The sequence below is a fragment of the Somniosus microcephalus genome, chromosome 2 (genome assembly GCF_052327205.1).
Source record: "Somniosus microcephalus isolate GS21.2 chromosome 2, FLI_Smic_1.0, whole genome shotgun sequence".
Lineage (NCBI taxonomy): Eukaryota > Metazoa > Chordata > Chondrichthyes > Squaliformes > Somniosidae > Somniosus > Somniosus microcephalus.
Genome location: NC_140988.1, coordinates 140,408,393 through 140,425,122, shown reverse-complemented (window position 1 = coordinate 140,425,122; position 16,730 = coordinate 140,408,393). Strand labels below are relative to the sequence as shown.

At 43.2% G+C, this 16,730-nt stretch overlaps 1 protein-coding gene across 7 annotated transcripts in view; it reads right to left on the bottom strand.

Annotated features, from left to right (window-relative positions):
- The window catches only part of prdm5 (PR domain containing 5), a 473,803-nt gene that overhangs the window by 216,232 nt on the left and 240,841 nt on the right, over positions 1 to 16,730 (bottom strand). For all 7 annotated transcript variants that reach the window (XM_085963116.1, XM_085963128.1, XM_085963123.1 and 4 more), the window contains 2 exons: positions 13,291 to 13,384; positions 11,501 to 11,661 (listed from right to left, as the gene is read on the bottom strand). In XM_085963116.1, coding sequence (XP_085819242.1) covers positions 11,501 to 11,661; positions 13,291 to 13,384 — 255 coding nt within the window. The remainder of the gene's footprint in view (positions 1 to 11,500; positions 11,662 to 13,290; positions 13,385 to 16,730) is intronic.

Sequence of the window (16,730 nt, the reverse complement as noted above, 5' to 3'; positions counted from 1 at the left end):
GGGCTCATTTGCCGGCACTCGTGAGCGGGGATCGCGCTGTTGCAGGCACCTCCCCCTTAACAGTGGAAGGCCTGCAGTACCGCAGCGTGCCGTGCCGCAGCATGTGGCGCTGCGGCACGTTGTGCTGCGATAATCAGTTTCAGCGCCCTAAGAGGGACGCGGAGCGCCTCGAGCCTCGCCCCGTCTCCCTCGAGGGGCACTGAAACTGAATTTCTGGCGATCGGTATCACTCCGATCGCTGCGCTAAATCCTGCGCTCAGGCGACTTTTGCGCCACTTTGGCGCCCCAACCCAATTTCTAGGCCACAGAGTTTTGAGCACCAGTGTTAATTATTCATGCAGATCAGAAAATAGACCACCTAAAATATTAGGTTCCCACTACAGGCTACAAAATGGTGAAGCGAGAGAGCTGGCAGTTATTTATCACTTCAATCATTTTTAATTGTGTTTGCTGGGACAATAAGCTCTCTGAAATGGTGTACCTCTTCTTCAATGCCAGGATTAAAAAGGGCACAAGAGAGTGAGGAAGTCATAATTGCTGTACTTGTGATTACACATTTTACACCAGGATGAATAATGCTAATAGTCTTCTACCAATACTAGTACAGGAAAATTAGTCCTTATAATTTGGAGGATTATTGGCATGGCAAGATTAATACTGAAGCAGTGAATGTTCCTTTTGTTCTGCCTCCACCTGTACTCAAATTGTGCACATGTGGCAATACTGAGAGAGAGGGGCCTGACACCCCAGAGTTTCGTACTTTTTCCTTTTGCGATTTCTCATTTCACTTCACAGCATGGCATTTACAATCATTCTGAAGCAATTTCACATTTCGTTCACCTTTCACATCTTCTCAGAATCCCTCCAAAATGATTGTTCAGCATGAAATAACTTGGAAGTTCATTCTGCATTTGATTGATCCCAGTGGTTAAAATTTACAAGCACTAGGCAAAGATCAGATTTCTGAGAGGCCACAACAAACATGGAGAAGCTCTCAGCTCTAATGCACAAGCTTTTCAAAGCATGTCACAGAACGGTTGGCACTAAAACACATCTAAATTTAAATGCCACATGTATAGGGGAAATAAAACGTAATTGTGGACAATGTTTGGATATTCACTTGAGCAATTTAAATTGTTGCTTTCTTTTCTTACAGCACAGAGGGAGGCCATTCAGCACCAGGTCTCAGAAAGAGCTTTCCATTTAATCCCAGTCCCCTGCCCTTTTCTAATATTTATCCACTTTGCTTTTAAAAGTTAATATGAATGCTGCTTCCGCCACTGTTTCTGGTGGAACACTGTGGGGCAATATTTAAGTAGCTCGTGAAATGGGTATGAGTTTAGTGGAGCCATTTTGAGGCCCGAGCCTGATTAACATGCCACCAGTGAGCTTCAGGCATAAAGCTGTAGCTTGCTGGTTCTGCGAGGTTGGCTCCTATGTTAAGCCTTCTGGCAGGTTGAACAGGGTGAGTCGGGAGGGGTGGGGCGGGCGGGGGGGCCTCGAATGGGAGAGCAGCAGGCTAGAGTTTTGTTGGGGGTCCAGGAAGAGTATTCCTGCTCCTGCTGGGTAAACCAAAAAACATAAATCACAAGTTTCCTGGGCCATTTTGTGAGGCAATGCAGGATTTCTACCTGCCACAATGTTTGCCCCATATTAAACTTACATAGTCAGGCACTTAGAATATGGAGATGCATAATGCCTCTGATACACTGAGCGATGGGGGGGGCGGGGCTTGGGGGCAGAGGCAAGAGTTAGGCTCAGAAAGTGCCCTTAATGGCTGGTAAAGAGGGACAGATAGAAAATGGAGCTGGGAGACATGGAGACCAGGTGCAGCAACAACATATAAAGCCTGCTGCTGCTTAATGGGGAAAGAGAGCAATCTGGCAGAGAAGGATGATAGCCAGATCGAAGAAATGAGCCACAAACGTCAGGGAGCCTGACCTGAACGTCCTTCTAACAGACTGGTCAAAGTAAGCCAGACCCTTCCTTTCAATCTCATTATATGTGTGGAACTCCTTCATTCATATCCCTCACAATGCTCTAGGGCCATACTCTGAACCTTTCTCCTATCCTGTGTCACCAGCAACCTACAATATTCACCTTCCCTCACAGTGTGCCATGCATGAGCAAGCCTCCGTAATTCACAACACCTATTTTTTCTTGCTTTCTTATTGTAAAAACATACATGCACAGTAAAACCACTTTGTGATATGAAGTCCTATATTCCAAAGTACGCCTGCTGTTTGTTTGGTTTAAGTATTTCAGAGGATTTTTGTAGGTCAATTTACAATGAAGCACTCTACAATGAGTGGTTGACCTCCTGACCGCTCAAAAACTCTCCACCATCTACAAGGCTCACGTCAGGAGTGTGATGAAACACTCACCACTCGCCTGGTTGGGTGCCGCCATAACACCACTCAAGAAGCTCAATGCCATCTACAAAAAAGCTGTATGCTTGATTGACAGCCTGATGCTGAAATCAGCATTCACCCTTTTACTTCCGGCACACTATGGCTGCAATATGTAAGATAGAAAGAATGCAGTGTAGCAACTCGTTAAGCTTATTTCAACATTTCCCTCATCTGCAACCTCTACTACTAAGAAGGACAAGAGCAGAAATGTCACGAGAACACCATCACCTCCAAGTCACACACCGTCCTGACTTGGACTATTCTTTCATTGTCGCTGGGTCAATATTTTGAAATTTCCCTACCTAACAGCATTGTGGTCATCAGCACAAGGATTGTGATAGTTCAAGGAGAAGGTCCACCTTCTCAGGGCTACTAGAGATAGACAATAAATGCGGTCTGGTCAGCATTACCCATATCCTGAAAATAAAATGAGGAATTTAGATGCTCATGTTCACACTCCAATGCTCTGAGGTTCTCTTAACGATCCAGCTCCCCACAAGCACCGTTCCTACCACATACACAAATTCTACTAAGTTGTTGAATTTTGTAAGATTGTGAATTTTTAAGATGTGGATAATTTCAAAATTCATATACAGTTGTGTCTGACTAACAAGGTGCACCCTTTAATTTATACAATTATAGTAGTTTTTGCCACAATCTGAGATGAAATCTTTCACTTTGGTACCAGAGTGGTGATAGCCAGAGATTGTCACATCTGAACTACAGTAAATTAGGATATCTTGTGAGAACTATAGATATAAAGGAAGTCAACGTATTCTTCCCTTTTAAAGCATCAATAATGGTTGGATATGTCAGACCTCTGGAGAGAACATTCACCTATTATGTGTTGGGTATGTTTTCTCATTTCTAGTGTTCATCAACAACAAAATTAGTTATGGTGTCTGCAAAAGTTATTTTTCAATTCGCGCAGTAATGCACAAATTTGAACATGTAAAATGTATGTCCATGATATTTCTTGCCATGATTTGACAAGGTTGAGATTCTGCCACAATGATAGCAAGAATCCAAGGATGTTTAATATTTATATTTATTCGGGTAACCTGGCTGTAGCAGTGTTAAAGCAGGTTTGTGCTACCATTTTCACATCTTGCTGTAAAAACAGAAGCAAATGACATATTCTGCTACCTGCCTTAGTAGGACATTACTGCTGCTCTCCGTGCTCAGTGAAAAATGACATCCCAAGCGCCAAATTCAGACACTGACCACTGACTATAAAAACAAACCTCCAAAATATTTTGATTTTAATGTTTTGCCCAATAATACTTAGGTCAAGTAAAGAAAGCTCACTAATGCCCACAATGATAAACGTGCATGGGAAGGTATAAGTAATAGCAAAAATACTTTTGCAGAAGATGCTTCACAACTGTGAAAATGAGTTACGTTACTCAATCTATTAAAATAGCTTGGATTTTCTTCATGAGGCATTTTGTTGCCAAATAATTAAGGCAATCACCTTACAGAAATATACATTTAAAAATAAGCCTCACAGTTTTCACCACTAGAAATTACATGTTTTCAATAATGTAATTTTAAAAAAAGATTGATATATAAGAACTTGTTTTGTCTAAGATTGTATATGCCTGTTTATGTTCTATGGGCAAGTACAGAAGATTTTTAATATGCAGAAATGTCTTCCATAAAATCTAATCTTGGCTGTTTTAGTATTTAACTGAACTACTTCAGGCAATAAAGAGGTTATCCACATGAATAGCTGCACCTGATGACTAAGGCTTGACTAGTGTCAATCGGTCTTGCATCTGTAACCATGCATAATATTAAAGATATGTTGTGTTGATTTTTTCAAGCAAAAGATCGAGGAATTTTAAGCGCAAACAATGTCCAGCACTAATTGAGTTTCCGCGATCTTTTGCACTGGTTTAAAAAAAACATCGAGCTGGAAGCTGGCCCCTCCACAAAACTGGTCACGCCCCCAGATTGAATTAATAACCAAGGCGAGTTTCCGCTAATTGTGCCCATTTGCGGGCCTTCGAGGAGGCTCGTAAAATTAAGCTATTCTTTTTTATAGTTGTATGGGCACATTTTAAAAGATTTAAATATTTAAAACTGTTTAATTTATTAAGAAACTGACTACTGTACACTAATGAAACTAGTAAATGGTTCTATATAGTTTTTTTAAGTCATTTTCAGTCATTTAAAATCAGGTTACTCACAGGTGGTGGACTAGACACTCTTATTAAAAATGCTTATGTTTTGTGATAAACCCGTTTTCAGATGTATTAATAAAATTGCACCAGGTACTCTTAAATATATCAAGGAATATTTTTAATGCAAGAAAAAAAAATTACATTCTAAAACGCTGCCTGATTGCGCTGGTTCATGGAAGATTTTACGTTTGGCGCTATGCAAATACATTTGGGCAGAAACTTGAGCAAGAAATTCAATTCAGTAAACTACCACAATTTTGAGCGCAATTTGTGCCCAGGTTGCCAATTATGCTCAAAACGGAAACTCTACCCCCTGTTATTTAGTGAAGTGCCAGTTAAATGCTGGCTGTGTTGTTGGATAAGGATAATGTAGGTAACATTATCCATTTATCACTTAAAGTCAGAAATAGTCTCAATAAGTGCTTTACATGTATTTGCATAATATGTTTAATCACAATAATTTTTGTAGATTAAGTAGAGGGAACCGAATGGAATAATTTTTATTTATTTGTTCTCGGGACATGGGCGACACCGACAAGGTCAGATTTATAAAAAAAGACTTGCATTTATATAGCGTCTTTCATGACCACTGGACATCCCAAAGCGCTTTACAGCCAATGAACTACATTTTTTTTTAAGTGTAGTCACTGTTGTAATATTACCCATCCTTACTTGCCCTAAAAAGGTGGTGGTGGGTCTTCTCCGTGAACCACTACAATTCTTGTGGCAATGGGGCTCCCTCAATGGTGTCAGGTAGGGAATTCCAAAATATTGACCCAGTGACGATAAAGGCCTGATACAATGCCCAGGTCCTTGCCAATAAGTTCATCTGATTTAATGTGTGATCATAATTGTAAGTACCCAGGTCTGGACAATTACACAATAATAGGTCTCCACTTTAGGCAAGATCCAAAATATTACACAGTGCAGACTGCATCTTTGGTTATTTTTATTTCCCTTTTCTCCCTGCTGAAGGCAGACCTTTGTGGCACTGCTCTGGTTCATCGCCCAAGTTGGCATTCTTTACATGTGAGCCAGCACAGCACATGTCAGCATATTATTGGACTGTGGAGGGCATCACAGCAGATGGTAATGCTGTCCTCAACCATTGTCCATGTGTACACTTTCCAGAAAAGGTCACTAAATAGTAATCTACCTAGCCCAAGGTTGCTGAAACCATTGTAGAATCCACAAATGCTGCTCTAGCTGAGATCAGCCACACTGGGGACTAACCTTGAGGTGTTGTGGTCTGTATCATTTAATACTATATCTAGTGGTGTCTTTATTCACTAGGCCATTTAATTTCTATTTCTGAAATGTTTTATGAATGGCATTATGTTTGAAAAAGATGAATGAAGCAAATTGAAGTTGTCTGTCCACAGAAAGAAAACAATGACTTGGAAAATTCAACTTGTCCCTCAAATTAAAGTGGTTGGGGCACTGAAATGTTTTTCAATCACAGTATGTGAAGCCAGATATTTGAGCCTAAGTATTATTTATATTTAGTATTTAGCAAATACTAATCAGTTCTCAAGAGGTGTGTAACTTATAAATCTCACAGCTACAATGAAGTCAGATGTGCAGGCAGAACAATAGGCAAATCATTTACAGCAACAGCAAGTGCCAGTGGGAAAAAAAGGTTTGTGATATAACCTTTAGCTATCAGGCACATTCATGCAGAGATCTAATAATTCTGAAACTGTCTACATGTAGAAATACTGCAGTAAGACATGGAGGCCCTGAAACAAATATGGGTACCACCCTCCTCACTACACTATCAGATGAAGAAGTGCTCTGTATACTTTGTTACATGTTGAGCTGATTGTGACTGCAGTCAGACAAACTTTGAGAAGTGCTGAGACTGGCCTGTTCAAGCACACCTGATTCAAACACCAACAGTTGTAATGAGGATAATCTGCTTCTGTATGCCTCTACAAGAGACTTTAGGTGTATTGCACCATGTTGGGTGTAAGGAGGATAAGTTTCATGTTCTACTTTTTAAAATTTGTTTTGATAGGTATATTGAGTCTGCGATAATCTACTGGGAAGTGAGTGCAGAGTGCTGTTGTCTAATTCTAAGTGTTATATGGGTAACTATGCATCTGATTTCTGGCAGTTTATTAGAGAGATGGGTTTCCGGAGAAGTTCACACGTTGGTTTTTGCCTCACTTTTCAGCTTCACAAATACCTGAAATCAGATCCCCAAAATACCAAATACTGTACTGTACATAGTGGCTTGAGTATCTCATCATTTTAATCTTGAATGTCTCCAACACAGAGCAGCTCGGTGACACAGCATGGAGCAGCCACAATCTGGAGTTCTCTCCTTTCTCCAGGGCAGAACAATCTGCATTTGCGTTATTCTGTGGTCTACATAATCAGTGAGCTGATACTCGTTCTGTATAGCGTTGCTGTTTTCATCAGAGAACTGGCCATCCCTTAGTTTTGCAGCTATCATTGTTACTGGTATTGGTATCACTGATTTGCCATTCAGAGATAATGGGCCGTATATTCCGATCCCTACAGGTGTGTACGCGCTGTGTACCCACCTATAGGGACATCGGAAATGCCGGTTTCAGACATGCACAGCGCATGCGCTGAAAACCGGCATTTCCGATCTGTCAAGCTTCCAGCTACTTGCCTAGCTATGGTAAACACAGTCATTAGGGTATTGGTTTGCAGGGTTATCTGGAGCTAAGTAGGAAGAATCCCAGCCCCGGTGAAAGATCTGCTTCTCCGGGTCATATTAATGTGCCAGGCTGGTTGGTCAATCATTAACTGGAGTGTCCAGCGGCATCACTGTATCAGCCATTGAGTTTATGGCAGGATTTACAGCAGTGTATTTTACAGCAAACAAAGTTTATTTACTCAGCAAACAGCAAAGTAAACAAAAGTCTAATTACAGAGTCTATTTAAAAAGAATCTCTACGAACTACAGCAAACAGAACCCATGACCGAAACTGCAACAACTTCTCCCGATAAAAGCAGGGTGATTTCTCCAGCAAAATGCAGCAATTGGTGGACAGTTACATAATACAAATTATGTGTGTAAAATTAATGTGCGGTCTCCAGGTGTAATTGAGAGGTGCATTGCACAATCATCTCCATTCTGGCCGGGAATAGTGTTGTCACTATATGCAACCATCATTAACACTGTCCTAAACTACTGAGACCTGTCTGGCTCAGACAGATTACCGAGTCTTGTCACACAATGGTGACTTATTCCAATCTTCCATCAATCAGGAAGTCATCTGCAAATCAGACTCCATTTACTTCCCATCCACCAAGGAGGACAGTCAATAGGTGGTCATTTGACAACTGCGAAACATGCAATTGAGCCTTCCTCGGGAAATCGCCATGAGTGGCATGGGGAGCACCACAATTGCCGTTTGTGGGACCTTATGTGAACAAATTGGTTGTGGTGTTTATCTACATAGCAACAGAAATTATGGCCGGAATATTCTGGCGTCCATGTGGGCGCGATTGGAGGCGGGCCAGGAGGGAAATGTGAAATAACTTGGAGCGGGTCGGGAACCCACCGTCATCCTGCCCCCATGTGCTTTTCCTTCGGGCGCATTTGCCAGCATGGCAGCGACCCGAACGGCAGAGGTAATTTAGATGATTATTAGGTACTAGTCAGACCCTTAAACTGCTTTTTAACCCCACCTTTTAAATATCCCTGGATGACCATGGGACTCATGCTGCACGGGAACCACGCCTGTGAGCCTGAGGCAGAAGTTGAGTGGCCAGTGATCCAGCTCATTAGTGCACAGCATGAAAAGTATAATAAAAACTCCCACCTGACACCTGGTCACTTTCCTAAGGCAGATGCTGTTGCTGAGTTCATTGTCAGCACAGGTTTAGCTTTCTAGAGGTTGCAAGACTTTTCAGCAAAGTCAGGATCCACTGTCACCTCATTGGTAGAACCTATCAAACAATTGACATCTTGCTTCTGTCATCTCTACTTGACCTATTACATAAGCATGGCTGCCGTTTATACTGTCTTAACTTGGTCCTCAGAATCGGGCCACGATGAGCCCCCAACACCAGCAGCACCAGGCACCCCAGCAGCACCAACAACACCACCACCAACCTTCTCCTCAACCACCTGATGCTGCACAGGACATAAGGCATCAGCGCAGGGCTGCACCGCGCCGGAAGCGATACCCCCAAAACAGGGTATACAGGCAAAGGATGAGCTTCCTCAACATGACTGAGCAGCAGTGCCAAAGGAGGCTCAGGCTATTGCGCCAGATCATCACAGACATTTGCAGCTTGATGGAGCAAGACCTGCAGCCCAGAGGACCTGGTGGACACGCCTTGCCAGTGGCTGTCAAAGTCACCAGTGCCCTCAACTTCTTCGCCTCCTTCTAGGGATCTGCAGCAGCACATTTGCGACATCTCGCAGTCGGCCGCCCACAGATGCATCACACAGGTTACCGATGCCCTCTTTGACAAGTCAGCCATTTATATCAACTTTAACACTGATGAAGCCAGTGTTACTGAGTGGGCACTGGCCTTTGACGCTCTGGCTGCCTTCCCACGGGTGTAGGGCATCATCGACTGCACACATGTGGCCATCAGGATACCCCATCATCAGCCAAGAGTCTTTGTCAACCGCCAGGGCTTCCACTCCCTCAATGTGCAGCTCGTTTCCAACCATAGTAACATCATCATGCATGTGTGTGCCAAATTCCCTGGCAGCTGCCATGACTCTTTCGTCCTGTGCCAGTCCACCCTTGCTCAGCTCTTCGCTCTTCCAAACAGACTTTCCGGCTGGCTGCTTGGAGACAAGGGCTATCCACTGAAGACGTGGCTCCTGACATCCTTGAGGAGGCCAAGTACTGAGGCTGAGGAGAGATATAATGAGAGCTACATTTCCACCAGATGTGTCACAGAGCAGACAATAGGCATACTGAAGATGCGCTTCAGATGCCTTGACAGATCAGGTGGAGCCCTTCAGTACGCACCAGCCAGGGTCTCCAGAATCGTTGTGGTCTGCTGTGCCCTGCACAACATAGCGCAACAGCGGGGATTAGAGCTGCATGAGGAACATCAGCTGGAAGACGAGGAGGCGCAGGAGCAGGAGGAACCTGCGGTCCAGATCCCATCAGCACCCGAGCACACTGCTGCCCAGGAGACCAGGGATGGCCTCATCATGGCCAGATTTACTTAACTTCTGACATTTCATGCATATGGCTGCCACATGCTGCGCCAGGTTCGCACCACCCCACAGCAACACCATAAAGCATCCTGACAATGACCAAGCCATTCCTTTCACACTGACCACCATTGCTGGAGATACCCTTATGTCGCACCATTCACTAAGCCACTTCCAAAGTTGCACACAAATTTTTCCATGGAAAGTGGTGAAAATAAATATTTTTATCTGTGACATCACAGTAACGGAAACTTTACACAAACATTTATTAAAACACCCAAGTGGTTACCCTTGTGCATCTACTTGTGTTTCATCTTTCTCTTATGTGTACTTCTTTGAGGTGATACCCCTGTGGCTTCAGCAGAGGTAGAGCAGGCTGCTCACTTCCCTGCTGTGACTGCATAGACACTTTTGGCAGATGTCCTCTGGGTTTTGGAGCCTGTGATGGCCCCGCCAAAGTCTGTTCCTCCTGTGACTGTGTAGGGCCAGACTCGGCCATCGCGATCCGAGGAGCCATCTGGGCTTTGACTGAGGGGAGGCAACGGGGGAGAAGTATGAATGCTTTGAGAGGAGCCCCTACTTCCATGTCCCCTGTCACCATCATCCCTCTGCTGGGCCACTTGCACTTCCCTGCTAGCAAGGAGCTGGAGAACATGGGGATGTGATAATGTAGATAGAGGGAGAGGGATGAGTGGAGGTGCAAGGTAAGTTGGTGTGAGCAATGATGTGCAGGAGTCGGGTTGGGAAGGCAGAGTGATGGGGATGTGATGAGAGGCACAGCAGGATGAAGCTGAGTGTAGCTTTGCACTCACCTTTCCTGATCTAATGAGGTCACTGAAATGTTTCCAGCACTGCACCCAGGTCCTCCTGACAATATCCCTGCTGGTGAACTCCTCTGTTATTTGGAGCCAGGCTCCTTTGGTCTGCTGGGGAGGTCTCTTGTGCCGATCAGAAGGAAGAGGACCTGCCTGCGTGCTCTCACTCCCTCCACAAGCATATGGAGGGAGTCATCGGAGAACCTGGGTGCAGCCCTCTGTCTCTGTGCAGTCATATTTGCAAGTCTGTTCAACACTCCAATGGTCCAGTGCAGTGCCTGCACACTCGTAGATAAACCTTCAAATGCAATGTGACATTAGCTCCTTTAAATATCCCAGCTGAAAAAGTGTCACTGATGATGTCATCAGACCTGCACCATTTAATAGGGCTGCCTTAATAGGTGCCATTAACAAAAGTCAATCTCAGGAGCGCGATGAAAAGAAGAACGTGGTTGCGACCCATCACGGCAACTGCCTGCACCCGACATGCCCAGGTACAGAAAATCCCGGCCTGCACTTCAAAAGTAATTCATTGACTGTGAAGCATCTTGGTAGGACCTGAAGAGGTGAAAGTCACAATATAAATTCTTTTAACATGGCACCTCTCCAGATGAGATCTGTCAAATTCTCAGTTTCTTTTTTAGTTTAAGGAAATGGTTATCACAGGAAAGGCATTCCATGACATAAATCCGAGCTCAGGTTGCTCAGCTTCAGATGAGTTAATGCTTCAGCGTGGACCCTTTGTCAAAAAGCACAAAGTGTCCTCACCCGAAAAGTTAATTAATCTCTTCCCTCCATGGATGTGGCCTTACCTGCAAAGTGTTTCCAGCATTTTCTGTTTATGCTTCAGATTTCCAGCATCTTAAGTTTTATTTCTTTTTTGTTTATGAAACAGTAATAACATGATTACTGTAAGATCTCACATACCTTTTTATGACTCTTCAGCACGGAGGGAGTCACAAAGGCTTTGTCACATAGATCACATTTGTATTTCTTGTGTCCATCATGCACTACTTGAATGTGAACATTTAAGGTATCCTTCCTCTTGAACGTTGCATCACAGTGATCACATTTGAAAGTTCGTTCACCTGGACAATAACAAAAAAGGTAACTTGTTACGTCCCGTCTGGATAAATAAATACAATCAGTAGAACCTGGAAAAAAAGAGAGAAAGAGAGAAACAAATAGCAAGGGAGAGAAAAAGAGAGAGAACAAGAAAAGGTCAGAAAGTTAGAAAGCAAAAAAGAAGCAATTTCCATTTATATAGTGATCACCATGCGCTTAGGATACCACAAAATGCTTCACAGTCAGTGGATTACTTTGGAAGTATAATAATGATGGTCAATTTGCACAAAGGCTGCACAAACAGCAAATGAGATGAATGATCAGTTAATCTGTTTCTGGTGGTGTTGGTTGAATAAGCAATGTTGCCCACTGGAAGGACTTCCTGTTCTTCTTTAATTGGAACTTTTATATGCACATGAACTACCAGAATGGGCAGATAGGTCCCGGTTCAATATCACATCTAAAAATCAGCACTTCCAACAATGCAGCCCTCCCTTTGCAAGGGGGCTAATGAAGATTGAAGTGTCCTGCCATATGTTGAGTGTCGAGGCCAGGATCCAGGCCTGGACCCAAAGGTAGGCCCCACTTTATAAAGGATTACATAGAATATACAGCACAGAAACAAGCCAGTCAGCCCAACCAGTCCATGCCAGCATTTATGCTCCCTCCCATCCTTCCTCATCTAACTATCAGCACAACCATCTATTCCCTTCTCCCTCATATGCTTATCTAGCTTCCCCTTAAATGCATCTATACTATTCGCCTCAACTACTCCCTGTGATCGTGAGTTCCACATTCTCACCACTCTTTGGGTAAAGAAGTTTCTTCTGAATTTCCCATTTGATTTCTTGGTGACTATCTTATAATGATGGCCTCTTGATTTGCTCTTCCCCACAAGTTCAAACACTCACTGTATCAAAACCTTTTATAATTTTAAAGACCTTTATTAGGTCACCCCTCAGTCTTCTCTTTTCCAAGAGAAGAGAGACCCAGCCTGTTGAGCTTTCCTGATGGGTATAACCTCGCAGTTCTCGTATCATCCTTGTAAATCTTTTGTGCACCTTTTCCACTGCCTCTATATCCTTTTTATAATATGAAGAAGACCAGAACTCTACATAATACCCCAAGTGTGGTCTAACCACGGTTCCATACAAGTTTAGCATAACTTCTCAACTTTTCAATTCTTTCCCTCTAGACATAAACCTTAGTGCTTGGTTTGCTTTTTTTTAATGCCTTATTAACTTGTTTGCTTTTTTTTAATGCCTTATTAACTTATTCCATTCAGCCCAGCGCACCAGCAACCCGCCTGGCATACCAGCTACCCGACTTAACCCCAGTCAACGTAAGGACCAGCATGGGCATTCACTCCTCTGATGTTAAGGGCCATGGTTGCGGCAAACAGAGGTTCCACCCCAAACATGCCCAATGAAACTGGTAGCAGAAACCAGGACCTAGCCTAATTCCCAAGTCTTCCAACGCATTCCCAATGGAATTACATCAGGAGAGTTTCAAAAAGGCCTGTGGATTTTTGGGACCTTTCATTTCAAAAGTATTCACATAAAGGTACTGAACCGGTGTCACTTTTAATGTTTAAAAGGCTGCTTTAAAAAAGGAAAGCACCTGGAAAGGGCACTGTGAAGGTAAGTGCTTACTGTTGTGTATCAGTAGATGCCTCTGCAGGGAGAAGGGAGTCCGAAACAAAGCCTTACATTCCTCACACTGGAATGGTCTCTCTTCCGAGTGTGTCTGTCGATGAAAGAGTTTGCATAAGTGATGCAACAACAACAACAACTTTTATTTATATAGTGCATTTAATGTAGCAAAACGTCCTAAGGCGCTTCACAGGAGCATTATAAATCAAAACTTGACAATGAGCCACATAGAATCATAGAAATTTATGGCACAGAAGGAGGACATTTGGCCTCTGTGCCGGTCGAGAAAGAGCTATTGAGCCTAATCCCACTTTCCAGCTCCTGGTCCGTAGCCTTGTAAGTTACAGTACTTCAAGTACAGCATATCCACATACTTTTAAAATATGATGAGGGTTTCTGTCTCTACCACCCTTTCAGGCAGTGAGTTCCAGACCCCCACCATACTCTGGCTGAAAAAAGTTCTTCTCAACTCCTCTCTAATCCTTCTACCAATTACTTTAAATCTATGCCCCCTGGTTATCGACCCCTCTGCTAAGGGAAATAGGTCATTCTTATCCACTCTATCTCGGCCCCTCATAATTTTATACACCTCAATTAATTCTCCCCTCAGCCTCCTCTGCTCCAAAGAAAACAACCCCAGCCTATCCAATCTTTCCTCATAGCTAAAATTCGCCAGGCCTGACAACATTCTCGTAAATCTCCTCTGTACCTTCTCTAGTGCAATCACATTTTTCCTGTATGGTGATGACCAGAACTATACGCAGTACTTTAACTGTGGCCTAACTAGTGTTTTACGCAGTTCAAGCATAACCTCCATGCTCTTATATTCTATGCCTTGACTAAGAAGGGAAAGTATCCCGTGTGCCTTCTTAACCACCTTATCTGCCTGTCTTGCTACCTTCAGGGATCTGTGGACATGCACTCCAAGGTCCCTCTGTTCCTCCACACTTCTTAGTATCCTACCATTTATTGTGTATTCCCTTGCCTTGTTAGCCCTCCCCAAATGCATTACCTCATACTTCTCTGGATTGAATTCCATTTGCCACTTTTTTGCCCACCTGACCACTACAGTGATATCTTCCTGCAGTCTACAGCTTTCTTCCTCACTATCAACCACATGGCCAATTTTTGTACAATCTGCAAACTTCTAAATCATACCCTCTACATTGAAGTCTAAATCGTTGATATATGCCACAAAAAGCAAGGGACCTAGTACTGAGCCCTGTGGAACCCCACTAGAAACAGCCTTCAAGTCATAAAAACACCCATCGAACATTAGTCTTTGCTTCCTGCCACGGAGCCAAATTTGGATACTACTTGCCATGGGCTTTTACTTTTCTGACCAGTCTGCCCTTTGGGACCTTGTCAAAAGCCTTGCTAAAATCCATGTAGACTATATTAAATGCACTACCCTCATCAACCCTCCTTGTTACCTCCTCAAAAAATTCATTCAAATTAGTCAGACACGACCTTTCCTTAACAAATCCACACTGACTGTCCTTGATTAATAGAAACATAGAAGATAGGAGCAGGAGTAGGCCATTCGGCCCCTCGAGCCTGTTCCGCCATTTAATGAGATCATGGCTGATCATCCAAATTCAGTACCCTGTCCCTGCTTTCTCCCCATATCCATTGATCCCTTTAGCCTTAAGAAATATATCTAACTCCTTCTTGAATATATTTAATGAATTGGCCTCAACTGCCTTGTATGGTAGAGAATTCCACAGGTTCACCACTCTCTGGGTGAGGAAATTCCTCCTCATCTCAGTCCTAAATGGCTTACCCCTTATCCTTAGACTGTGACCCCTGATTCTGGACTCCCCCGCCATTGGGAACATCCTTCCTGCATCTAGTCTGTCTAGTCCTGTTAGAATTTTATAAGTTTCAATGAGATCCCCTCTCATTCTTCTAAACTCTAGCAAATATAAGCCTAATCGACCCAATCTCTCCTCATACGTCATTCCTGTCATCCCAGGTATCAGTCTGGTGAATCTTTGCTGCATTCTCTCCATGGCAATCCATGTCTTTCTAAATGACGATTAATAGTGTCCCTCAGAATTTGTTCCAACAATTTGCCCTCCACCGGGGTTAGGTTGAGTGGCCTGTAATTACACGGTCTATCCCTTTCTCCCTTTTTAAACAGCAGTACAATGTTAGCAGTCCTCCAGTCCTCCGGCACACACTTGTAACCAGAGAGGATTGAAAAATGATGATCAGAGCCTCTGCTATTTCCTCCCTTGCTTCTCTTAACAGCCTGGGATACATTTCATCCCAGCCTAGCGATTTATCTACTTTCAAATATGCTAAACCCCTTCATATTTCCTCTCACTATGTTTATCTCATCTAATATTTCACACTCCTCTTCCTTAACAACAATGTCTGCATCGTCCCTCTCTTCTGTGAAGACAGACGCAAAGCATTCATTAAGATCCATGCCCACGTCTTCCACCTCCACACACAGCTTACCTTTTTGGTCTCTAATAGGTCCTACTCTTTCCTTAATTCCTCTTGCTGTTTATGTATAAAACATACCGCCAATATTTTTTCGTGCCCTCTCTTTGTTTTCCTAATTTCCTTTTTATTTTCACCCCTGCACTTTCTATACTCCTCTAGGCTTTCTGCAGTATTTAGCTCTCGGTATCTGACATAAGCTTCCCTTTTTTGCCTAATCCTACCCTGTATGCCCCTTGACATCCAGGGGGTTCTAGATTTGGGAGTTCCATCCTTTTTCTTTGTGGGAACATGTTTGCTCTGAACCTTCACTATCTCCTCCTTGAGTGCCTCCCACTGCTCTGACACTGATTTACCTTCAACTAGCTGTTTCCAGTCCATTTTTGCAAAATCACATCTCAGCTTAGTAAAATTGACCTTTCCCCAATTGAGAATTTTTATTTCTGGTCTATCTTTGTCCTTTTCCAAAACTATGCTAATTCTAACTAAATTATGATCACTACCACCAAATGCTCTCCCACTGATACCCCCTTGCACCTGCCCAGCTTCATTCCCTAAAAGCAAGTCTAGAACCGCCCCCTCTTTGTTGGGCTTGCTATGTACTGGCTAAAAAACATTCTGCTGAATACATTTTAGGAATTCCGCACCCTCTTTACCTTACACTGATTTTATCCCAGTTAATATCAGGGTAGTTGAAATCCCCTATTACTGCCCTATTGCTTTTGCACTTCTCGGAAATTTGCCTATATATTTGCTCTTCTATCTCCCTCTGACTATTTGGGGGTCTACAGTACACTCCCAGCAGTGTGATTGCGACTTTTTTATTCTTCAGTTCAACCCATACGGGCTCATTTGATGATCCTTCTGGCATCTCCACATCACAGCTGTAATTGTTTCTTTAACCAATATTGTGAATCCCCTCCTTTTTTATCCCCCTCTCTATCATGTCTGAAAACCCTGAAACCAGGAATGTTGAGCTACCATTCCTG